The sequence below is a fragment of the Lithobates pipiens genome, unplaced genomic scaffold, assembly GCF_037356315.1.
Source record: "Lithobates pipiens isolate NorthernLeopardFrog02 unplaced genomic scaffold, aLitPip1_a1.2 Scaffold_8, whole genome shotgun sequence".
In the NCBI taxonomy this organism is placed as follows: domain Eukaryota; kingdom Metazoa; phylum Chordata; class Amphibia; order Anura; family Ranidae; genus Lithobates; species Lithobates pipiens.
Window position 1 is genome coordinate 235,654,021 of NW_027507903.1, and position 26,364 is coordinate 235,680,384.

General features: G+C 40.4%; 1 protein-coding gene across 1 annotated transcript in view; it reads left to right on the forward strand.

Moving 5' to 3' along the window:
• The window catches only part of CAPS2 (calcyphosine 2), a 181,555-nt gene that overhangs the window by 57,649 nt on the left and 97,542 nt on the right, over positions 1–26,364 (forward strand). Inside the window, exons 8-9 of the mRNA XM_077474269.1 lie at positions 9,468–9,590; positions 14,578–14,645. Of these exons, the coding sequence (XP_077330395.1) occupies positions 9,468–9,590; positions 14,578–14,645 (191 nt within the window). The remainder of the gene's footprint in view (positions 1–9,467; positions 9,591–14,577; positions 14,646–26,364) is intronic.

Below are 26,364 nucleotides of genomic sequence, written 5' to 3' on the forward strand. Positions count from 1 at the left end.
AGCTGAAAATTGGGCTGGGAAGGAAGGGGGTGAAAGTGCCCTGTATTGTAGTGGTTAAAGGAGCATCACATGCTTGAAACAATCTTATTTATCCACAATTTTGAAAGAGTGCCAAGAGTTTTGACCGGCCCATTTTTGCAATTTTGTGTGACATCATGTTCAGTTTGCTTTTTTTCCTCTTTTATTGTTTTATTTTAATACACACAAAGGGAATAAACTTGTGTATAGCAAAACATGTGTTACTGCAATACATTTCTGTGACAAATACTTGATTTTCTGGAAAAATGTCTGGGGTGCCAGCAATTTCGGCCATGGCTATATATATATATATATATATATATATATATATATATATATATATTATAGATATAGATAGATATATAGATATACTGTATATATAGATAGAAATATACAGTATATGCAGTTTTTAAAAGAGGACCTGTTATTTTTAAATAGCAGATGTTATTTAGGTGTAATTCCATCCCTTGTAATTCATTATTTAAAACTCTCGTTTGTTCAGTGGAATCCCAGTTTACTTTTAAAAGCTAATTCTTTAAGCACATTAATATCAGTTTTATTAAATCTTACTGCACACATAAACATTGGGTTCATTGCTATATCAGATTTTTCTTTGAAATACTTGTTGCAGAATTTGAATCTAGAGTTCAAATAGTAGGATTCGATTTTTTTAACAAATTACTAAATGTAGGTGTTACCCCTAGTTAGGTATCATGCTTCCTACAATATCACACTGCCCTCATTATTAGTTTAGCCATTAATATTTTTAGGTTACATAGATTTATTTATCTATATATCTGTCTCTCTGATTTCTTTCTGTTACTCTACTTCTTTATTTTTGCCTATGCACTATGCATTTGCCCCTAATACAGAAAGCACTTTAGTCTGTTGGACTTTGAATGTTAAGGCCAGTGGCAGTGTAACCATTGTAAGTTAGCTAGAATAGCACAGCTAATATTAGATCCAGGTTATAGGGAAACATTTGCTCATTGCCAACTAGGAATCTATGCAAGAAAAGGTTCTTTTCAGTGTTCAGGGAAAAAGAATTGTTTTTGCTGCAGAGAAAAGGAAAGAAAGAATGCTAACAACAACTAAAATACAACGTACACTATTTAAACCTACTTTTAAAAATAACCATTCAGTGCTTTAAGTGTTCTCTTTTTGCTTGTATAATTGAATGCTAGATTTCCTCTTATCTATAAGTCTTGTGTTATGTCCTCAACAAATAATACTAGCCTAATAGAGATTGGGTATGGTTATAATTTAGGAAAAAAGAGTGCTTCCAACTAATTAAATGTGATAATCAAAAGAATTAGTACCGCACTTTAACCACTTCCCATCCAAGCTAGTTCTGGCACTTCGCTCCTAAATGTAAAAATCATATTTTTTTTCTTGTAGAAAACTACTCAGAAGCCCCAAACATTATATATGCTTTTTTAGGGGAGACTGTAGGGAATAAAACGACTGTCGTTGCAACTTTTTATGTTACAAGGTATTTGTGCAGCGATTTTTCAAACACTTTTTTGGGGAAAAAAAAATATTTTAATGGATTAAAGAAAAAAAAACAGGTTAGCTGTTTAGAGTTACATAGGAGGTATTGCGCTAGAATTGTTGCTTTTGCTCTAACGCACGTGGCGATATGTTACATGTGTCATCTGAATGCCGTTTACATATGTAGGTGCGACTTAGGTATGCGTTCGCTGTGTGCGCTGGGATGGGGGCACTTTTACATTTTTTTTTTATTCTTTATTTTACTTTTCTTTTTCTTTTTTTTTACACTTTTTCTTAAAAAAATTTTGATCACTTTTATTCCAATTACAAGGAATGTAAACATCCCCTGTAATAGGAATAATGCGTGACAGGACCTCTTTATGGAGAGATGTGGGGTCTGTAAGACCCCACATCTCTCCTTCAGGCTGGAAAGGCTGAGATTAAAAAAAAATAAACTGTCTCTGCATTTCCAGCTGCATTCCCGGCATTGTTTATTTCCGCCGGCCCAAACGTGATGTCATAACTTCGCGCCCGGGCCTCCAAGGCTCATAGGGATGACTAGGGACCATCTGGTCACCAGGAATCTCTATGGTCAACTTCCGGTGGCAACCGATTCATTTTCCGGCTCAACGATCGCAGGGGCAAGACAGTAGAAGCACCGGAAAGGCGGCGTCATATGACGTACCTTGGGCAGGAATTAGTTAAATACTGCAAAGTGTAAATAAAGTGCTACAACACAAAAATTCCCCAAAGTGATATTTGTTAATGCAAAAGAAACCTTTTTCTGCGATTCTAGATTATAATCTGCTGTGTGATCGCTATCCCCCACCAAATGGTAGGCAAAACTCACCAGACCTTTTGTTACAGAAGGTCAAACTTGCCCAGAAGTAACTAATGGCAGCCTCCACAGTATAACGTCTTTGGTTACACCTTACAAGTGCAATATAGTACTATTTGTATTGCAAGTAATTTAGCAGTGGGACAAAATCTATTTTGGGTCAGCTGGCATTATTGACACAGTCCAATGCTTATCTGCTCGCAGGTTCTGAGCCTGCTCTATATATTACATACCATACAGATAGCAAAACCAAAGTGACATATCCTAGGCCTTAGCATTTCATCACTCAGATATTAAAGGATCTGCAGGGTCAGATTTGTGTCCTTGGATAAGGACGTAGCAAAGTCCAGTTAATTTACTTATTGTTATTTTAGCTTTTTTAAAGCGGAACTACACCACATCTAAGCACCACAAACCAAAAACACTATTTAATTCATTTTAAAATTCAGAGCAAACTCACCCTTCTGTCCATGTTTCCATGCTTTATTTTTCTAAGAAAGCACTTTGAAAAACACCCCCCTATCATTTATGGAAGTAACCATTTTGAGTAAGGGCAGATGATTCATGTAGTATTTACTTCCTAGAATCAATCTGCCCTTAGTTCAGGCATGCCAGCAGGGGGCTGTGCTTAGCTGAGAAAGCCCCTTTCCTCTTCTGAAGGGATCTATGACATAATTTTCCTAGTCCTGGAAACAAGGAAGTAACTGAAGATTTTTTTTTTTTTTAAACAGGTAAAAATGATATATGTACTTTCCTATCTATTTACTAATGCTAGCAGTATACGGATTAAAAGTAATCATTGTGTTTGAATAAAATGCACATATCACATTCCACTTAAAGAGGAAGTAAACCCTGGTCACGTGGGCCAATGACATTGGCACATATGCCGCAGTCATCAGTGCTCAGCTTTTTAGTAAATATTGCCTATACTGTTGAGGTTTAGGAGATATTTCACGCACCTAGCGGTAAGCCTTCATATAGGCTTACCTGTAGGTAAAAGTGGTACACTTGTACAGGGTGTACAACCACTTTAAGACCACAGTTCCTTTTTAAAAAAGCACTTGGATAGGACCTGGTCTCAGCGGCTCCTGCATGTCCCAGGGTGGGTGCAGGCTGTTTCCAGAACTAAGAACAAGGTCTAATCAGCTCTTAGGTTTCTGATGCTTTCACAGATTGCTTCATAGGAAAGCATTGCAAGGCTAGGTTCACACTGTCACGTTTTGTACAGATCATGTTTGCACAAGCACATCAGCCTATTCATTTGAATGGGATGCTTTACCTGCAGTATAATTGCTTTTGCTCCATGCGATTTCCCGCTCCTGAAAACTAAGAATGAATGGCACCCTGGCGCTTCTGCAAAAGTGTAGAACATTTTGGCTGTGGGTGCAGAAACAAATGCCATTTTACATGCTATCCTGCAGCCACAACCTAGCTTAAATGGGAAAATAAACAGAATACTTTCAAATGAGGTTAGGCCACTTTCATTTGGTATGGAGGCCAATGCAGAACTGTTGAAACTCCAGCCTTTCCCTTCAGTAGCAGAATACTGGTATAGCAATCCATTGTTGGATGATTGCAGCCAGCAATAGATAACTGTTAGAAGTAATCTGCTTCTGCACAACTGCCTGGGGGTCCAGCTATATGTGGATGCACAGTTACCTTACATAAATTACAAAGTTACATTTTCTATTTTTTCCCAGCATTTATTTCTTATAAAAAACAGAGAAATATGGCTACCAAATAAAAGCCCTATCTGTCCTGAAAAAACCCCCCAAAAATGCATTAAATTGGATGTAAACACAATTTTATTTTATTTTTTTAATTAAGGCTTACACCTTGTACAGTATAGGATTTCATGGCATCTGTGCCCAGTCTTTTCACAAAGTTAAGCTCTGAACAATTCTCTTATCTTTTTTCAGTAAAATAAGAACTGACACACACAGAAATAGGAGTCAGTTCTTCCCCCTTGCTGTGAGTGACGGGTGATTTACATATCTCATGCACAAGCCTAAGTAGAGACATTCTGTGTACTTCCCCCCTCCTTTCTTCTCCAGCACTCCCAGGATTGGCTGCTCTACACCTCAGCATGATTTGGTGACTTTTCTGGGTTTTGACTGGATGTTAGTGATCATAGCAGAAGTTCAGTGTAAGAAATACACATGAGAAAATGCATGTTGAAAAGGGGAGTGTATAGGTGGGCGGGGCATCTACTGACTTCACGATTCCACCCACCGAGCTCTGGACAACAGACCCACACACAAAATCTGCAGTTTTTCAGGTCTCAAAACAGACAGAGGGGAGACATTTGACAGGTAAGGATACATGCAGGAGGCATGTATATCCTTATAGATAACCCCTATAGCAGTAGTTTAGAAAGGATGAGAGTGGGTTAACATCCACTTTAAGGTCAACTACAAACACCGGCAAAAGTGAAAAAAAAAAAAGGTTTGAGACTCAAGGAAGTTTAGGGAGAAAAAAAGGCTTGGGGACTCAAGAGGTTAATATAAGAAACAAAAAATTGAAATTCCCTGCCTTTTCAAAAATCTGCAAGCTTGTTATGCCATTTCTGTAACGGCAGAGGACTAAAAGCCAAACCATTCTATATTTATATAGCAAAGAAAAATATTTTTCAAGGATCAATATTTTATATAAGTGTCAAATAAATGTCTTTCCTTGTTCTTTAACAATATGCTAATTAGAAACTTGCTGACAGCTTTACCTAATAACAATTTAAAAAGAGAAAAACTCTATTTAGCACATACACACCATGCCTGTACCTAACAAAACACAGAAAAATAATTCTTTGTAACATGATATCATTTTAAATTGGATATTGTTATGTGAATGTCATAAGTCAAATGTGGTTGATTTACTAAAAGCAAAAAAACTGTGCACTTTGCAAGTGCAATGGCTCCAGGGCTTAGTAAATGAGGGGAAGCTTTGCTGACTTCCAGCATCCAATCATGTTCAAACAAAAAATGCTGCTTTATTTATTAAACATTTCCTTGCATGTGATTGTATTTTATTTGCAAAGTGGAGCTTCACCTCATTTACTAAGTTCAGGAGCAACTGTGCAAAGTGCAAAGTCTAGTTGCCCAATTTGATTACACTATTTATAAAAAAAAAAAAGCATCTATTTTCCTGACTACCTATCATTCTTGAGTCCCTAAAGTACCAGAACAGGAGAAACACCCACAAAATATCCACAGTTTGGAAAACAAACACCCCAAGGTATTTTCTGAAAGGCATAATGAGTGTTTTTAAAAAGTCATTTTTTGCCATACGTTTTTAGAAAATGCAGGAAATAAAATAAAAATTGACACAAAGTTATCAATTAATAAGACATGCACATTATAGGCATACTTAGAATTAAATTCCCAAACACATTCTGCTACCACTCCAAGTATAGCGATACCATATGTGTAGGTCTTTTTTACAACCTGTCCACAAAACCCAAGGCATTTCCAGGGGCATAATATACACATCTAATTTCCTGACTACTTGTCAAATTTTTGGAGTCCCTGGAGTATCAGAACAGTAGAAACACCCACAAATTGATCACATTTTGAAACCCCAAGGTATTTTCTAGGAGGCATGGTGAATCGTTTGAAGACTTCATTATTTTGCCTCAGACTTTTGGAAAATGCGGAATGAAAATGTAAATGTATTTCTTTACACAAAGTTGTCAATTAATAAGATATTTTTGACACACAGCATAGCCACACATGCTTGTGTAAGACTTATTCACAGTCTAACCACATGAGGGAGGGGGCCCAAAATTCAAGGAGCACCTTCAGGCTTTCTAGGGGCATACGTAATATAATATCCTGTCTATATAATGCTTTTTGGAGGCCCTGTAACACCAGAACAGTTGAAACACCCACAAAATGACCACATTTTGCAGCGTAAACACACCATTGTATTTTATAGTAATAGGCATGGTAAGTCTTTTGAAAACTTAATTTTTTTTGCCACAAGTTTTTGGAAAATGCAGAAAGGAAATAAAGAGAATTTTTTTACACAAAGTTGTCAATTAATAAGATATTTTTCACACACAGCATGGACATACTTGCCATTAAATTCCAAAACACATTCTGCTACTCCTGCCAAGTGTGTTGATCCCACATGTGTGAGACTTTTCCACTGAGTATATAGAAGACATTATATCTTGTGTATCACAGAAATCGTATCAAAGTGAATGTACTGTAATCTTCACCTTTATATGAATGGTCAGGGACTATAGCTTAGTGAAGCGTCAACTATAAAAGTCTCTGATCCTATAAGCCAATCAAGCCTAGCCTACTGGTACATGGCTTCCCCCAGGAATGCCATGTTCACTGGCCAGGAAGTACAGAGTCGTGAAGAAAGGAAGAAGAAATTAGTTCCTGTGATTCCGGGGGGTGCAGTTGTCTGCAGGGGACTGCTTGGTCTGATGACTAGCAGGAATATAGTCATTTGGACATGCAGATGGGTAAGTTTAGGTGGCAAGCAGAGACATGGTCAGCAAACCATCTAAAAAATCTAAAAAGTTCATAGATTTGAGACATGCTGGATACCAAAATGTCTCTACAATTATAAGTTCCAAATACTCTCAACAAATAAATAAGAGATATAGCAATAAGTGATTTTTTTTTTTTTGTGAAAGAAAGCCAGACGTGCAGTTTAAACATCACCCAAAGTTCTCCACCATACCCCCTTAGTGAGAATGACTCACTGGTGAAATTTGCCTCACATAAATTCTTGGCAAACAGTGCTTTATCACAGCACTCCATCTGGTTCCTGGAAGTTCCACTTGTTTCAGGAATTTCCCTTTGATAGATTCTTCAAATATCAGTTAAAAACTCCCATAGTCCATTACTGTAATAACTGGTTAACATTTATGATCAGCAAACAGGCAATGGATTGGTCAAGGCAGCAGGCGGAAAAGTGGTCAATAAAAAGGCCAGGGTCAGTACAGGCAAGGGGCAGAGGCAACACTATGTGGTGGTGATTAGGAACACTGTTGGTGGCTGCACTTATCTGGTGACACTGGGACATGTGTAGCGGTGGTCAGGAACATTTTTGCTGGCTTACACTGGTCTGGTGACACTGGGACTAACGTGGCAGCAATTATGAACACTGTTGCTGACTTAGACTGGTCTGGTGACACTGGGTCTGGTGTATAATCAATCAGGTTTCTAGCATACACCAGCCTGGTGACACTGCCATCGGTGTGACAGGGATAAGGGACACTGTCACAGGTGTGGCAGTGATCAGGGACACTGGGACTGCTTTTGGGAAGATTAGGGGCACTGCGACTGGTGCAGGATTGATTGGGGACACTGTGACTGGTATGGTGCTAATTAGGGGCACTCACTGGTAGCACTGGTCTTGTAACATTGTACTGCTGTAGTAGTGATCATAGACAATGTCTGGCACCACTGACATACAGTGATATAAGAGCAGCCAGTCATTGCGTATTATGCATGATATTTTTTTACATTTTACATACTGTCACTAGAGCAGTACAATTTCACCTTAGTGACAATTTACTGCTTTGCGCAGGTGATTGGATTCTTTTTTTTTTTTTTACACTGTGTAAATAATCACTTCTTACACTATTCAAATCCATACATGCAGCCTTTATTTACTACTGTGATCACAGTGATCACATGGTACAGGGCCAATGACGTTGGCCCGCCCCTGTTCCCCCAACATGTAATCTTCTGTGTCCAAGGGATACAGCGATCACAGATCTGCCTTGGGGCTTGCATGATTGGCAAGAACAGGATGCCGTACCAGTAAGACCTCCCGAATCAATGAAGCTCCCACTTGGCCATTAATATATAGTGGATGGGTGGGAAGCAATTGAATTGCTTTAGGTACAAACCAGACAATGGCTGCTAGACAGCCATGTTGCTGCCGCTACAAAGCTATGCTTTGGGGTGTATATAAAAAATGAGGGCATGTCACATTCATCAGACCACACCGCCTGCCACCGAGCCCAGAGAGGATGAATGAGGCCACATCGCAAGTGTGCTGCAACCACATTGCAAGCGCATTCATGCTGAAGTATGAAGGAAGTGTATTTCCACCCAATTGCCTGCTAACCACAGGCCACCCACTGCTGACAATGCAATCCACTGCAGATCAAAAGTCTACAGCTAAGCCCACGTAAAAGAAGTCTAATGCCACGTACACACACGACTGGTCTTTTTGACTGACTAGGTCTGATGGACTTTCGGTGGAGTTCCGACTGACTTTCCGAATGAATGGACTTGGACACACACAATCAAGCCAGTCCGATGGATTTGAACGTGATGATGTATGAGCGGACTAGAATAAGGAAGTTCATAGCCAGTAGCCAATAGCTGCCCTAGCGCCGGTTTTTGTCCGTCGGACTAGCATACACACGAATGGATTTCTCAATAGGAACTGGGTCTGGCGGAGTTCCGGCCGAAAAAATTGAAACATGTTCTATTTCTAAAGTCCGTCAGATTTTTGGACAGCAAAGGTCCGATGGAGCCCACACACAATCGTCCAACAGATCCGTTCCGTCGGACCTTTGCTGTCAAAGTCCGGTCGTGTGTACGCGGCATGAGTGCACATGGAATCTTTTTTTGCAAAATTCTAAAATAAAAAATGCAGTGGGCAGTACTAACCCACTCTTGGAATATCAAAACTGTGGCACTGCAAAAGCAACCACCATGTAACTATGGATTTGGCATGCATTTACCTTTTTAAAAAAAAAACATGTTATGCTAATAGAATTTCAGCCTGTCATTCCAGAAGAGACTGATCTAAAATAGATTCATCCTGCATAACGCAATTGGTTATTTTCATCAGCAGTCTGTCATCTTACACCCACAAGTTAACTTTGTGTGACCAAGCTTCAGTAGTGTTTCTAAATGAACTACAGCTAAAATGAGATATATACATCTTGATAAGATTTGATTAAATTTTTTTTTTTTTAGCTGTACATTTGAAAGTCCTAGACTGCTGCTTGTATCAACGTCCATAGTGTCTGGACAGTGGAGATGTTGGCAGCTATGTATGTGTGCCCCCCCCCCCCCCCAAAAAAAAGTACAATTAATTTTCCAACTGATTTACTTGCTCTGATTCTTCTCTACTGTTGCGGCAGGCAGGACCACCTGAAGAACAAGGTTTTGGCATCATAACACCATTGGATAATAAGGTTCAACTTCAGCAGTGCTATACCAGCAAACCGTATTCGGCACAGCAGAGCCTCAGGAAACTGGAAGCTGTAAGTCATAGAACAAGAGTATGTATTATTATAATTCACTTTGGGAGCTGCATACCATGTAAACACATCTAGCTTTAAAGACAATAAGCCCTTTATATACAGTAGGTACATCAGAAAATGTAAAGTGGAGCAATGAAAACACTAAACAAAAATCATTGTTTTCAATTCCATTAAAGCTTATGAAATGTGAAATGTGATTGCTTTCATTTCAACCACTTAAGCCCCGGACCATTTGGCTGGCCAAGGACCAGAGCATTTTTTGCGATTCGGCACTGCGTCACTTTAACTGACAATTGTGCGGTTGTGTGACGTGGCTCCCAAACAAAATCGACATCCTTTTTTTTCCCCACAAATAGAGCTTTCTTTTGGTGGTATTTGATCACCTCTGCGGTTTTTATTTTTTGCGCTATAAAAAACAATCGCCAATTTTGAAAAAAACTAATTTTTTTTTTACTTTTTGCTATAATAAATATCCATAAAAAATATATAAAATTTTTTTTTTCCTCAGTTTAGGCCAATACACATTCTTCTACATATTTTTGGTAAAAAAAAATCGCATTAAGCGTTTATTAATTGGTTTGGGCAAAAGTTATAGCGTCTACAAAATAAGGCATAGTTTTATGGCATTTTTATTGATAATTTATTTTTTTACTAGTAATGGTGGTGATCAGTGATTTTTTATTATGACTGCAACATTATGGCGGACAGATCGGACACTTTTGGCGTGATTTTTGGACCATTCACATTTATACAGCGATCAGTGCAATCAAAATTTGCACTGATTACTGTGTAAATGTGACTGGCAGTGCAGAGGTTAACCACTAGGTGGCGCTGTATGGGGTTAAGTGTGTCCTAGGGAGTGATTATAACTGTGGGGGGGAGGGGCTGTGTGTAACACGTCACTGACCTCCGTTCCCGATTACAGGGAGCTGTGATCAGTGTCAGTAGGCAGAACGGGGCAAATGCTTGTTTACAATGCTTGTCCACGGGACCCACAAGCACACTCACGGAGCTCGTGGCGGGCACGCACGCGCCCGCAAGCCACTTCTTAAAGGGCAACGTACAGGTACGTGATTCAGCCTGTACGTGCCCTTCTGCCGCAGTATATGTGCGTGATGCGGTCGGGAAGCGGTTAAGATAATCTACCTCTTGCCTTCTGAAAGATTTACCTGCCCTTCATGACCAGGCCATTTTTTGTGATACGGCACTGCAAAAAAAAATCTAATTACATAGTAGATGAGGTTGAAAAAATGCACAAGTCCATCAAGTCCAACCTATGTGTGTGATTATATGTCAGTATTACATTGTATATCCCTGTATGTTGTGGTCGTTCAGATGGTTATCTAATAGTTTTTTTAAACTATCGATGCTCCCCGCTGATACCACTGCCTGTGTAAGGGAATTCCACATCCTTGCCGCTCTTATGCCCTGTACACACGGTCGGACATTCTGACCACAAAATCCGTAGTTTTTTTTTCCGATGGATTTTGTTCGAAACTGCTGTTGCATGCACACGGTCGGACAAAGTTGTCGGAAAATCCAATCGTTCAGAACATGGTGACATTTGTTGCGTACGACAGCACAACGTAGAGGCTAGTAGCCAATAGCTTTGGTCTTGTAATTTAATCTGAGCATGCGTGGCACTTTGTCCGTCGGAAGTCCGATCGTTTTTTTTTGTCGGAAAATTTTAGATCCTGCTCTCAAATTTTTGCAAAATCCAGATACACGTCTACAGGCCTTCCTTTATCTAGATGGCAGCTCACCTCCTCATAGAAGGTTAATAGATGTATTCCTAGCCAGTGCTTGTGTACTGTGGAGGAGGTGCTTTTACTAAGGTAAGGCATAGATCCTTATCTCGGCTTTTCAGGAACACAGGATCAATGACTTCCCTACTGACAGTTCTTTACATAGGCAGATCGCTGTTCTGCCTGTGTACTGCAAAATCGGCAGGTGCCCTGTGTGATCACAGCGGAATGAGCCACCGGCGGCGCACGTCCACGCCCGAGACCCTGAAGTGTCAGATCACTTACCAGGTATGTGATCTGGCACAGAGCGGCTGCCCTGCCGGATTATATCTACGGTGGGCGGTCCACAAGTGCTTAAAGCAGTTTAGCGTTCAAGGAATGATCTATTGTAAACTTACAATGGGCTAGCTTGGTTACATGTGATTAGTAGTATATTAGTAGTCTGTGCTACATACAATGAGTGCTCTTGTGTCCTGGCTGGCTGCTGCGGGAGCAACTTGCCGTCTGAACACTAACCTCCCTTGTTTAGCACTTTTCTTGCATTTTTTTTTCAAAGAATATAAGATGTGCTTTAATTGGATGAGGTGGTGGCTTCTTCTGTCCCTCCTCTCCACCTTGTCTTATTAGAGAACCCCTTGTATGCCTTAAAAAAGTTGTTTGATTAATGACAGAGATACGGAAGCAAGTGACCCCTTGTGTTCAGTGCAGGGGCGGACTGACAACTCATGGGGCCCCCAGGCAATAGGAGATTATCGGGCCCTCAGGCAATCAGAGATTATAGAACCACACAGTATACAATTACACAGTATACACATACATGTACACACAGTATACACAGACATGTTTCTATTGGCTGAGAAGGTCCTGAAGAGGTGGGGCAGCTATAATCTCAGGATTTTTAGACCAAAGAGATGTCAGTAAGGGACATTTCAGAGACAGATGTAAAAATAAAGAGATTTTTACATACTCTCCCTGGTTTTACTGAGGCTTGCAACCCTGATGGGGCCCCCTAGTGGGCCGGGGCCCTCGGGCAGTGCCTGAGTGGCCAAAGGGTCAGTCCGCCCCTGGTTCAGTGTAGAGACAGCAAATCACACTAGCAGTATCTAGAACAGGAAATCACTTCTGTATGTAGCACAAGATACTACAGTGAATTCCAGCATTTCCAGTGGCCGTCCGCATGTGACACATAAATAATTACATGTAAAAAAGCTAACCTAATAGATCATTCCTGGTTCAGCTTTACTGTGCCTTGATTCTGGATGAAATACTATGGAACAATACATTTCAGGTGAAGTATTCTTCTTATGCACTCTCAGAGTTAAAATGTATTTAAAAACAAGGCCAGGAGCACAAGTAGAGCAAACGAAGGGTAATTTCTCATATGAAGCAACACATGTTTTAGGTGCATTACTGCATGCATTTGTTTTTTTTAATGGCATATTTGGACATTTATTATGCAGAGTGAGTGAGAAGCATACAGAATAGTGATTTTCCATGAAGGCAAATTCACAAAAACTGCACAATAAATTTATTTCTATGGAGAAATCGTTAAAAAATGGGTCCAAGGTCTTGCATACTGGTGATCTGTCACAGATACATTCATGCCATAAATTTCTAAAGCCTTGTGTGCTGTACCCACACAAGTAGCAAATTAGTTCATGGTATCAAGCTCTTACAGCCATTCTCCCCGAAGGTTCTGTGGAACCCTGGGGTTCTTCCTTGAGCTGTAGCCGATTGACCTCCCATCTGATAGTGCTTGGATAGTTCCATGCTCAATGCCACTTGGCAGAGCCAGTGACATGACAACCGTGATCTTTGTAGCTGTAGGTAACTGGGCATTGTGACCGCCACTGTAAGCCCTTGTACACACGGTTGGACATTCCGACAACAAAATCCGTCAGATTTTGTCAGACGGATTTTGTCCGAAACTTGTGTTGCATACACACGGTCGCACAAAGTTGTCGGAAAATCCGATCATTTGTAACGCAACAACGTTATTTCGTTACGACGGGGCTACGTTCACGCTAGTAGCCAATAGCTTTGGTCTAGGAATTTGATCTGAGCATGCGTGGCACTTTGTCCCATCGGAATTCTCTACACACAATCGGACAAAGTCCGATCGGATCATGTTGTCGGAAAGTTTTATAGCCCAGCTCTAAAACTTTGTCCGTCGGATATTCCGACGGAAACAGTCAGATGGAGCCCACACACAGTCGGATTATCCGACAACACGGCCCGATCGGACATTTTCCTTCGGAATGTCCGACCGTGTGTACAAGGGCTTAGGGAGTCACTCTTCCATTCTTCCTTTGGCCACCAATGTAAAGGGGCCACTCCTCCGTTCTTCCTTTGACCACCAGTTTAAGAGGCACCTTTTCCCCTTTGAATTCATTTTAGCAGGGGTTCCCTGAGACCTAAAATTATTTCAAACATTCCTTTGGGATGAAAAAGTTGACTGAACTCTTACAATAATTGATATCATGCAATAATTCGACTATTTGTGTGGGTAGCTTTACCATTGATCATAGCCCCCACTTATAGTAGTACTTTGGAGATATCTGAAGGACATATTCAAGCTGATACCTCAGTTATAGATATACTGTAAATAGAAGACTGTACAGCCTTTTCTTCAGCAAGGTTACATTGATTAGTTGGTATACAATGTCCAGAGGTCACCTTTACTGGCTTGAGAAGCTCACTTAATACTAGTTATAAATCAGAAACTGACAATACTGTATTCAGCTTGTTCATTGCTGCTGAGTTTTTCTTGAGTGATATGTAACCCGCCACCACTTTCGAGTGGATCATTTTTTGTCTGTTTTAAGAACTTATCTGAAACATAAACTCATAAAGGGTTTACTCAGTGCTTCAAGGTGTAAAACCAAACTGCGTTGCTTAGCTCTGCTTAGGACATGTGCATTTTAATGCATTGCTAAGCAATGCGCTGTAGATGTTCAAGTGCTGAAGGGATTTACTGTGTTTTTTTTGTACTGGATGATTCTGAATTTAATTGGAGATGTTGCTGACATTTTAGCTGCTTTAGGATATGCCTGAATTCTTAGCTCGTGACGGGAGTCTGGCAGAGGCCTTGGAAGCATAAAGCTTCCCTAGAATAGAAAGATGAAATCCCCTTGTCACTTGTAAATCTCAACACTGTCTTGAAATGCACATTAAGTTGATTATCCTACTTTCAGCTAAAATAAAATGTTTTTTGTTTTGTTTTCACCTGGTTATGATTGCAGGAGGATATGGCTGCAGAGAGAAGAAAACAGGCTGTTGTAGAGCAAGTTATGATAGACCAGCTGTCTAGGTATAATATAATATGAAAACATTTTGAATATCATACTCTAATAATACTATACTCTTTTTCATTATTTTTCTGTAAGTAGATTCTTGATTCAAACCTTTTTCACCTTTATTATTCTGAAAGTAGATCCTTGATTCAAACCCAAGGCCAGCCATACACGGTTCGAATGCTGAACCGGCTGAGATTCAAACTGTAATGGGCAGACTGAATGTACCAGGTTTATCGATCGATCAACTTAGGTACAACCAGCCTGCTGGATTCTCTTGCGATTATCACTAGCGGCTGCAATACCCGCTAGCAATAATCGTCGTCTTCTCCCAGGGGGGATCGCCGCCCCCCCCCCCCCCCCCCCCCACCTGTTTCACTGTCTGTGTTGATGGGGGAACTGTGGCTGCAGAAAAAAAAATCCCAGAGTGTATGACCAGCCTAAAGCCCCGTACACACGTGTACTTTAGCCGGTCGGACAGAAGCTGTTTGGCCGGCTTCTGTTGGACGAGCATGCTCAAAAACCAGCAGCCAACTGGCTCCCGAAAAGCGCTCTCAGCCAATGGCTGAGAGCACTAACTGGAGTGTTCTGGCGGAGGGTCACCCCCCCTGTCAGAACACAACAGCTCAGTGGGGGAAATCACTGTACTAATATCAGATAGTTACTACAGCAGCTCTGATTGGAGCTGTCAGTTTTTTTTTTCGTTCAACCCAAAAAATATTAGTGTGTACCAGGCTTACCGTAAGTGTGGCAAAACAGTAAAGTCCTCCCTCAGTACCAGTGGGATTCTACTCTGTCTTTTATTTATACTGGGAAATAAAGCTGGCCATAAACAATAGACAGTGATTGGATATGCTTCTTCTTTTTTTTTTTTTTTTTAGCATATTACAACATAAACATGAACAGTGTTATATACATTTTTTTTCATCTAGTAAAGATTCATTGGGAGTGTTGACATTGTTCCCTATACACATATGCATTGTACTACAATCTAGCTAAATAGCAAAAAAAGAAATCATTATTAGTATGTGTTGGTACCTTTCACCAATGGAAGCTGTGTTTTGTTGTAATAACACCAGGGTGGATCTTTATTTTTCAACAGGGTACTGTATCGAGATTATTTCTAACCTGGTCTAACCATGTATATCTTAATATTATAGAGACCATTGTAGCCATTTGAAAGGTAAAAAAAAAAACAAGTTCACGTTTAAATAACACAGTTTTAACTTTGGTCATGGATTACCAGGGCCTACCTTAAGGCTGGGTTCACACTATAGCGATGCGGGAACGCCGCAAATCCGCGGCGTTTACCCGCATCGCACACCTCCCGCCGGCAGTTCACACTGCCCTATGCGGACGGCTGGGAGTGTCAATGTTATGTTAATGACACCCCCAGATCCGTCGGCATATCGCAGTGCGATCTGCCGACTCGCACAGGAATCGGATCGCATGGTGTGAACCCCCATGCGATCCGATTCTGTTGCGGACCCAAAAAAGGGTCCCGTGCGAGTTTGCTGCGGGAGCGCTGCGAATTCAGCCATACTATCTGTATGGCTGAACTCGCATCGCTACGGAGATCGAGTGATTTGCTGTGCGAATCACATCCGGATCTCCCCCCGCAGCGGTGTGAACCGGGCCTAAAGGTTGTTGTTCTGGAGGGCAGTATTTTCAATGTGGAGCTAAAATCAAGAATACGGGGGCATGACCTCAAACTAGCAGAAGGAAAGTTAAAAATTAATCTTAGAAAGTATTTTTACCAAAAGAGTAATTGATGCTTGGAATAAACTTCCAGCAGAGGTAATGAGTCAGTCAACAGTAAGAACAGGTTACTGACTAAGTGAATAAATTTGTGAAACGCGTCAACCACGCTCCCCTCTGTCAAGATGATGTGACCAACATCTGGATTTAATTATATTTGGAACAAACATAGATCTATTTAAAAAGGTTAATGGGAAAATGGACCACTTGGTCTTTTTTTTCTGCTGTCACTCTTCTATGTTGTAAAACATATAAATAATACTAGAAATATAGAGGTCCTATGACACCTTGAATAGGTAAGGCATTCTTTCTGGTCTGTTTTCTCTTGGCAGCTGGCATCTATTTCTTTAAATCACGACTCCAGTCTTCTCTATATTTGGCACTGAGTTGGTAAACCGTGCTTTGCTTATTATAAATTGTGATGCTCAATCACCTCTCTTCACTATAAACAACTCCTTTCATATACACTGATGTCTCACACCAGATAACAATCTTCCTTTACCAAAACACATCATGGCATTGCTTCTGTTAATGCATCTAAATGAAAAAAGTATTCTTAAACTAAGGCTTGAGTTGGACTCCCAAGACCCTGGGGTTGATTTGCTAAAGATAAATAGAAGGTTCACTTTGCATGGAAATTTGCAAGGGAATTTCCCCGGAGCTTAGTGAATGTGATGTTCATTTTGAAAAAAAAATGTTCAATCGCTTGCAAGAAAAAAAAAAAAACAGCATTTTTGCTTGCACATGATTGAGTGATTGATGCCAGCAAAGCTTCACCCCATTTCTTATTTGATGGGGAAAATTTCCTTGCAAAGTCTAATATACCTTGCAAAGTGAGCAGTAATTTTACCTTTGATAAATAGACCCCCATGGGTTGTGTCTATGCTGCTATACTATACCAGCATACCAGACAACAATCCCTTATTTTTGCATACTGTTCAGTTGATTGTATGTCAACAGGAGTCACTGTGCTGCAAGAAAAATATTTATCCTTGTACAATTTGAACATACCCCTTTAAGTTTTACATTATATTATGTGTAACAGACTGATCCTTGGCCTCATCTAGCTTTATTCAAATATCTTTTAACCTCCCTGGCGGTATGATTATGTCAGATTTTTGATGCTCAAAGCAGTACATTGTTTCGCATGGAAATTTGGCGTTTAATATTATGGGCCAGTAATTCTTAGGAATAATTCACTTAAATCTGTCCAAACAAGAGTCTAGTAGACATCCTGGGTATGATAAAGTTTTAAAGACAAAATCATAAATTATATTATAACAAATAATTATAAATAATTATAACAAATAATAATATAATAATAATAATAATAAAATGTATTCAATAATGTAACAAATCAAAAACGCTGAAATTGGCTCAGTTGCAGAATTTTCGATGTCGTTACTTTCAGTGTTTGATGATGGATCTTCCCACAAATCACTATCGCTCAATTCTGTGAGTGTTTCTAATTTATTATCACTGTTTTATAGCTGGTCTAAAACTGCTTTTGACGCAAAGGGATGCTATTTTGGTTGCTGAAGTAACTGATCAATTCAGTCTAGTACTATTATTATCAGTTATGTATTCCGTTGTTTAGTCCCTATAGTTTAGCTATCAATCAATACGCCAAGCACATGTTATTGTTAATATCACAATGCTACCACCCTTGGCTATGAAATCAATACACGGTCTAAGATCAATCAAATCTCATTTATTTCCCAAGGAAATAAGAAAACGTGCATCAAGTATCAGTAGAAGTTACAATAATACATAGCATACAATCAAAGTGCAATATAAGCCTTATACTTATCGATCCTCGTGACTGGGTCTCCTGATGGAATAAAGAGAGCCAACTCATGGTTGCAACCCTGGTTTTGTTAAACATACCTCAGCCATACCACACCCCATAGCCCATCCTACTCTTTCCCGTAGACCAATCAGCGTCTCTGGGGCGTCTCCTCCCCCAGGCTAACAGTCCTGCCATACTTGGCCTCTGGGGGGGCAGTGTTTGCCCATGAATTGCAACTGCTCCGACTGGATTGCAATCTTGTGGCTTGATCTCGGACGCCCCACCAGCTGTCCTTTGTTCTTGCAGACAAGCCGGCGCCATATTATCTCTGAAGTTCAGTACATTCCAGGTGGGCTGAATAGAACTCATTCTGCTATTCAAATTGTGTCACATTCCTTGCTTTTAAACATGTGAAACTGCCTGGCATCAATATGGCTGAGTTCGGCTGTACAAACAGCTGTGTAGATGTATAATAATAATTCCTGTCTGATTCCAACATATGCCGCTTTATACCACCCTTCTTCAGACACGGCTCCTTTTGAACAGTCCATAACTGTCTTAACGTGTGTGGTTCCCCAACATGTGCTTCCGAACCAGTACCTGGGGCACAATCCTTAGCTTGTGTAACGCGTGGTTGTTTCCAACGAGCGCTTCAGAGACATCTCTTATGGAACAGTACACAAGTGTCTTACCCCGCTATGTTTTCAACGTGTGCAGAAACAGGTCCTATGGAGCAGTCCATAATTGTTTTACCATGTGATGTTTCCCAACACGTGCCGCTTTGCCACTGAGTGACACATCTCCACCATTCTTCAGCGACAGCTTCCATGTCACCATTCTGCATCTTGGGTATCTTCAGGACGGCAGTACAGGCAAGGGGTGCCCATTCATTCACCATTCACCAGCACCCATTCAGAGCAACATATCACCCAGCTTTCAGACCCAGAGTCTTGAGGAGGGCCTTTCTTGCCCATATTACTAGCCTACAATACCCATAAGTCACACTCTACCACAAACATAAATCAACTTATTACCATAATATATATACCTATATGTATTATGCACCCCGCTCCCAACCTCCTATAACCTTTTACTGTAAATACGGGTCGGGATTAGGCAGGCTTGCTCGCAGCGGCGTTGCAGGGCTCTGACTTGGCAGCAACGTCTCCAATTTGTACACAGAGAGCTCACCGTCAAATCGTCCCTCAACTTGCATAGACAAATGGGAGACCCTTCTAGATAAATATCGCTTAACTATACATATAAGTTTACAACAATTACCAAACCCACACAATTCCACCCCTGTGCCTGGATTTCAGAGATCATGCCCATTGTATACCATGCACCTCTACCTACGGTTAGGTTCAAGGAACCCTCTAGTCCCTTGACTAACACTACACCGGTATTCTTTAGGACAAAGAAACAAAAACTCGCCTATGTCCTAAATAATACCTGGGTGCCTTCTTCCCAGCAATGACCTCTCCATCCAGAATACAGAGAGAAATAACTTCCCAACATTATTCGTTCATCCCCATGTATTGACCTGGCCTACAAAGGACACCATGGTCATGCTTCCGACAAAGGGAAATATCAACCTGCCTCCAGCGTTCATCTTCTCTGATCACATGTGTGATATAGCCTTAAATGCAACAAGATAGAGTCCCCAGTCAGTAAGCCCATTGATGCCACCAAATATACAGACCAAGTCTGCACTTCTGTATATGAGAACATACAGCATAACACCTTTCACAATCCAACTTAGTACAGCCCATACAGGCATTCGACCACTACTTTGGATTAGTGTAAGCAACGTGTTTTGGCAAAATCTTACTGAGCGGTGATGCTAACTCATCAGGCCACTGCCCCTTCATACAGAGACGGTACAATCAGCTTGATGTTGGCTGATATTTCCACCTGCCACAGAGTGCGCGCCAGAGCCAATGACAGGTTTCTGTCCTCCCTACCAACCTCTCAACATGGTTGACAAAATCCGGAGCCACTCTAACCTGAGTGTTTCTGTGACTTCATTGAATGTTATCAAGGATGCCACCAATCTCCCAGGGTAACAAAGTCACGCTCCTTCTCTGAAGCTATGGCTGTGAGTTTGTTCCTCAGGAGGTCGATGTGCCCTCCATTACTAACACCCATCCCAGCTATCGTCCCCCCCCAATATAATGCTGAATACATCCCTCCTCTTTCGGGTTACTCCTCAGAACTAAGCATCCTGCATGGACTTCATTCTCATCTCTGGGAGTAAGTCACTGGTACAATAACCGCACCTGATTCGGTGTATACTCAGCACATATAGGGTGATAGGTTTTTGTCTACCACCATGAGATGTTGCAGCACCATGTGGTGAAGTCCTACTGTACCCTGGTAGCCAGCGTTTGTTCCCTTTATTTTAACGGAGCATGCTCCTGTGTGTATTTACTGGCATTATCTGTGCAGGGTTTCAACCTCTCAGGTGAGACACCAACCGGGCGTATCTTCCTCATGTCTAGTTCTGGTGTCCCGCATGTCCTGTAACCGAAAGCTTCTCTCTAGGACCGCTAGGATTGAGACACCATCCCTACGAGGAAGTTTTCCCCCATTGATGTGTCACCTGGCACCCTTTAGTCTGATCCACAGCTACCTTATTATGCATAAGCGCCAGTATGCCTCCTGGGTACCTGCACCATATTAACTCCGTTACACCAATACATGTAATACATTAAAACCTTTCTTCTTTCAATTCCTCCTTCCAACAAAAAACCACATATTTTACATTTTCATGTTTTGACGGATTGGATGTGTCATAACTCTTCCCCAACCTCCAACCCATTGCACATGTATAAATAACATGTTTGCATTCATCAGGAGAGACTTCAGCAAAAATATTTCACAAGTTCTCTTGCTAGGCACAGTCTTTCAGATTCAGCATTAGCACCAAATTGTCCATACGAAAAAAACAGGTATTAATCTGAATCTTTCAGTTTTCCTTCTCTCCTGATGTTTATCGGAACTAATTTGTGGTATGGTGTGGCACAGACAAACTGCCAACCAGATGATCATCTGTCATCCATGTTCCAGAAGCCTCTCCAATTCTCGCTCCACTTGGATTCTGGAAATGAAAAACAAGAGCAGTATCAAATTCTTATCCACAATATCTGATCGCTTACCATGCTTACTTATAGTTCCCTCCTTGGAGCCCAGGACCTCAGTATTCCTGGCTTCTACAACTCTGACCAAACTATCCAAACAACCATGACCTCTTTAGGCTACACCCACTGTAAAATGGATCCCCATGGTATGATCAAAAAACGTTTAAAACTGAACGTCAGTGTTGCTTCTCAAAAACTTCAAATTTTACAAACTAAAAAAAACAATGCATCTATCTGTATCTTTACGATGTATGCACTACCCCTTTTCAGGTGACTGGTTCTAACTGAGGGCATTGTCAATTCCCCCCCTTTCAGGTGGATTATACCTACTACTTTTCCACCTGAATAAAAATATAACTAAAATAGAGGACTAAACCAATATCAAACAAAACATTTTTGAGAAAAAAAAAAAAAAAATTAACTAAAAAAAAAATGTAAAAAACTTAAAAATCTGGCCATGATCACACAAATAACATGACAAGACAACCATCATACGACAAGACAACCATCATATGACAAGACTACCATCATACAACAATGACAAACACTCAACTTTTAGTTGACAACATCCATGGACTTTTCTCCTGCAAAGAGTGCTTATTCCAATCTGAAATACAATTAGTTAATGGGGAAAACGAAAAACAAAACAAAGCATATGTATCATCACAACATTTTTGTAACTCTTTTTAGTACTATTTATTTTTCATTGTTTGCAAACAATTACTAACTAATGAGCTCATGGTACCATGTGATAATCGATTATGCATTTACAATAACCTAACCCATGTTCTGCTATATTTTACCACTGTTGTTACTTTGAGAGACCTGCAAACAAATGCAAATGTCCGTATACGAACCAGTTTAACTTCTTCCTGGTCTCTGGAAAAAGGAACACACAAGTGATTACACACAATTCTTATGTTAATCAGCAGTATTGGATATTACTCAGGAAAAGTTTACAAAGACTGACAATAAGAGAAGAGTAAAGAAACACAAGATTAAAAAAAACTCATAACAGAAACATCTTTTAACCACACAAAAGAAAACCCACAATACCAATTCAGGGGTTTATCCCTAAAAGTACAAAACAAAAAAAATGTATATCTATATCCAGGTCCTCTATCATATTCTGAACTTGAAACTTGCATCAAACCTTTTTCATAGCCGGGAAACATTGACCAGAATATTCTTACCATGCTTGCAGCTCACTAAGTTCTGCTAACATTGTTTCCCCCAGTGCTATATTTGAGTAACCATGCGTCTATCTCCATTTTGACTCTAAGCAACTGTCCTACATATTGCTTTTTAGTTTCTAGACCCCGCATTTGCGTTTTACACGGGAAATGGTTTTGATTACTATGGGTTCCGTGCTGTGGATGGCTACCCCACCTGGCTGAATAACACACATGAAGCCTTGGGGTCGTTTTCGGGTATAATTTCCTTTCGATATCATTATTCGCCGCCCGACAATATTTTGAAGTGTGACCCCCCCTTTTACACAAAAAACATTTTAGTTCTGGTTTCCCTGCATAGGCCATTTTTTTAGCATATGGCGCTGGAAACCCACATTGCTGGATAATATTACTGCGATTGGAATGCACAGACTTTACACTTTCGTTGTCTGAGGAGTCATCCGAAGTGTCAACTCCTGAGTCAATTTCAAGTGCAGTTATCCCACCTTTATTTGCTTCTTCCACATCGATTCCCATCACAGTACTATCATTTGCAGTGATAATAGCATACGGGTTTTCTTCATATTTCACTTCTAGCTTTTCTATACACTGAGCATGTGTGGAGGGTACCTCCACTATTGCACACTTGGAGGATAACTCCATTATGGCTGCTTGTGCCTTAAGCCTTGTGATAACCTGCAAATTCTCAGCCTCCCTTTGATTCAAAGAGGCAATGCAACTTTCTCTTAATTTACACGTTTGTTCTAATTCATCTAATCTCTGTTGCAATACACATTTCTCAGTCACTAATTGTTTAATCCGACTACAAGCATCCGCATCAGCCTTTTCAATCCTGATTGATATATCACTTACCTGTTCCATCACTTTTTCTCTATCAGCAAACCATTCTAATTCTTTTTGTTCCGCAATTTCTTTCATTCTCAGCAACATGCATACAGAATTGGCTATTCTCTTTTTCTTGCCCTTTTTTGAAGATTTTTTATACTTTATGGCATCATTATGAGTATTGCATTGTTTCAATAGATCATTGAATTGGTGTGTTAAAGCATCCTTTCTTATACTGTTGAATTGAATACAAGCATTTTTCCCAAGAAACTCTTCAAGGATATCCATTGACATGCTAATTAGACTATCCCCACTAGATTGCTCAACCAGTTGCTTAGACAATAGAAAACAGATAAACAAATGGACAACCCCCCCTAGTCTTACCAAAAAAAACAAAACAAAAAAAACAAAAAAAAAAAAACAGATACGAACGTTTAAATCTACAGTGACTTGTGGTTCTACAGCATACAAGACACAAGGCACACTCTTAATCAATGCCTTGGTCTTCTATTGGACCAGAGCTATTTCACTCTCACGTGGGTAGAAATAAAAAACCTATATTTACCCCACTTTTTTTCTTTTTCCTCAAAGATGTATGGTAATTCCTGTCACTCTCTAACCAACACTGTGCATTAGCAATACACTAAACAGATACCAAGCACACAAAGATACAGATGAAGCTGTTTAGAAGCTAGCTTTGACCTGTAGTCCCACTCCAAATACAAAAAAAAAAAAAAAAAAGACAAAAAAAAAAAAACAAATACAAATCCGTTTACCCACGAATTTCTTTAGGAGAACACACTCTTATTCAATGCCCTCCTATACGATAGCAGGTCATAGGGAATTTCTATTGGGACAGAAAGTTTTTTTCACAATCACGTGGATATTTCCACTTTTCCCTCAAAATTGTATGATTTATCCTGTCAATCTGCGGTTATATCACATAACCAGGGATGATCAGTCCCTTATCTCGTCAGTGTGCCAATTTGCCCTCTGGTTACAGTTTCTGCAGCAAACACAACAATACGTACATATATATATATATATATCAGTCACAATTCTCACCAGGTTTTACGCGTGCGTTTATACCAGTGAAATATCTCACAGAATTTTCCTGCTCATCCAAGCGTGGTTTCAGAATTCGCGAGCCAGCGCCAATCTTGTCCACACTAGAGATGACTTTCAGTTCTGGGTGTCTGAGCATCTGTGCTTACAGGGACTCAAACAAAAATACCTTAGATTTTCGTGGATTCTGTGTAAAAATACGTTTTACACGCCTTCTGGGGTGCCAAATGAAGTAACTGATCAATTCAGTCTAGTACTATTATTATCAGTTATGTATTCCGTTGTTTAGTCCCTATAGTTTAGCTATCAATCAATACGCCAAGCACATGTTATTGTTAATATCACAATGCTACCACCCTTGGCTATGAAATCAATACACGGTCTAAGATCAATCAAATCTCATTTATTTCCCAAGGAAATAAGAAAACGTGCATCAAGTATCAGTAGAAGTTACAATAATACATAGCATACAATCAAAGTGCAATATAAGCCTTATACTTATCGATCCTCGTGACTGGGTCTCCTGATGGAATAAAGAGAGCCAACTCATGGTTGCAACCCTGGTTTTGTTAAACATACCTCAGCCATACCACACCCCATAGCCCATCCTACTCTTTCCCGTAGACCAATCAGCGTCTCTGGGGCGTCTCCTCCCCCAGTCTAACAGTCCTGCCATACTTGGCCTCTGGGGGGCAGTGTTTGCCCATGAATTGCAACTGCTCCGACTGGATTGCAATCTTGTGGCTTGATCTCGGACGCCCCACCAGCTGTCCTTTGTTCTTGCAGACAAGCCGGCGCCATATTATCTCTGAAGTTCAGTACATTCCAGGTGGGCTGAATAGAACTCATTCTGCTATTCAAATTGTGTCACATTCCTTGCTTTTAAACATGTGAAACTGCCTGGCATCAATATGGCTGAGTTCGGCTGTACAAACAGCTGTGTAGATGTATAATAATAATTCCTGTCTGATTCCAACAGTTGCCATGGACAATCTCAAGTTTCTAGGCAGAAAGAACAGTATACAGTGCCTTGCGGAAGTATTCGGCCCCCTTGAACTTTTCAACTTTTTGCCACGATTCAGGCTTCAAACATAAAGATATAAAATTTTAATTTTTTGTGAAGAATCACCAACAAATGGGACACAATTCTGAAGTGGAACGAAATCTATTGGATAATTTAAACTTTTTTAGCAAATAAAAAACTGAAAAGTGGTGTGTGCAAAATTATTTGGCCCCTTTACTTTACTTTCAGTGCAGCAAACTCACTCCAGAAGTTCAGCGATGATCTCTGAATGATCCAATGTTGTCCTAAGTGACTGATGGTGATAAATAGAATCCACCTGTGTGTAATCAAGTCTCTGTATAAATGCACCTGCTCTGTGATAGTCTCAGGGTTCTGTTGAAAGCGCAGAGAGCATCATGAAGACCAAGGAACACACCAGGCAGGTCCGTAATACTGTTGTGGAGAAGTTTAAAGCCGGATTTGGATACAAAAAGATTTCCCAAGCTTTAAACATCCCAAGGAGCACTGTGCAAGCGATCATTTTGAAATGGAAGGAGTATCAGACCACTGCAAATCTACCAAGACCTGGCCGTCCCTCTAAACTTTCAGCTCAGACAAGGAGAAGACTGATCAGAGATGCAGCCAAGAGGCCCATGATCACTCTGGATGAACTGCGGAGAACTACAGCTGAGGTGGGAGAGTCTGTCCATAGGACAACAATCAGTCGTACACTGCACAAATCTGGCCTTTATGGAAGAGTGGCAAGAAGAAAGCCATTTCTCAAAGATATCCATAAAAAGTCTTGTCTAAAGTTTGCCACAAGCCACCTGGGAGACACACCAAACATGTGGAAGAAGGTGCTCTGGTCAGATGAAACCAAAATCGAACTTTTTGCCCACAATGCAAAACGATATGTTTGGCGTAAAAGCAACACAGCTCATCACCCTCAACACACCATCCCCA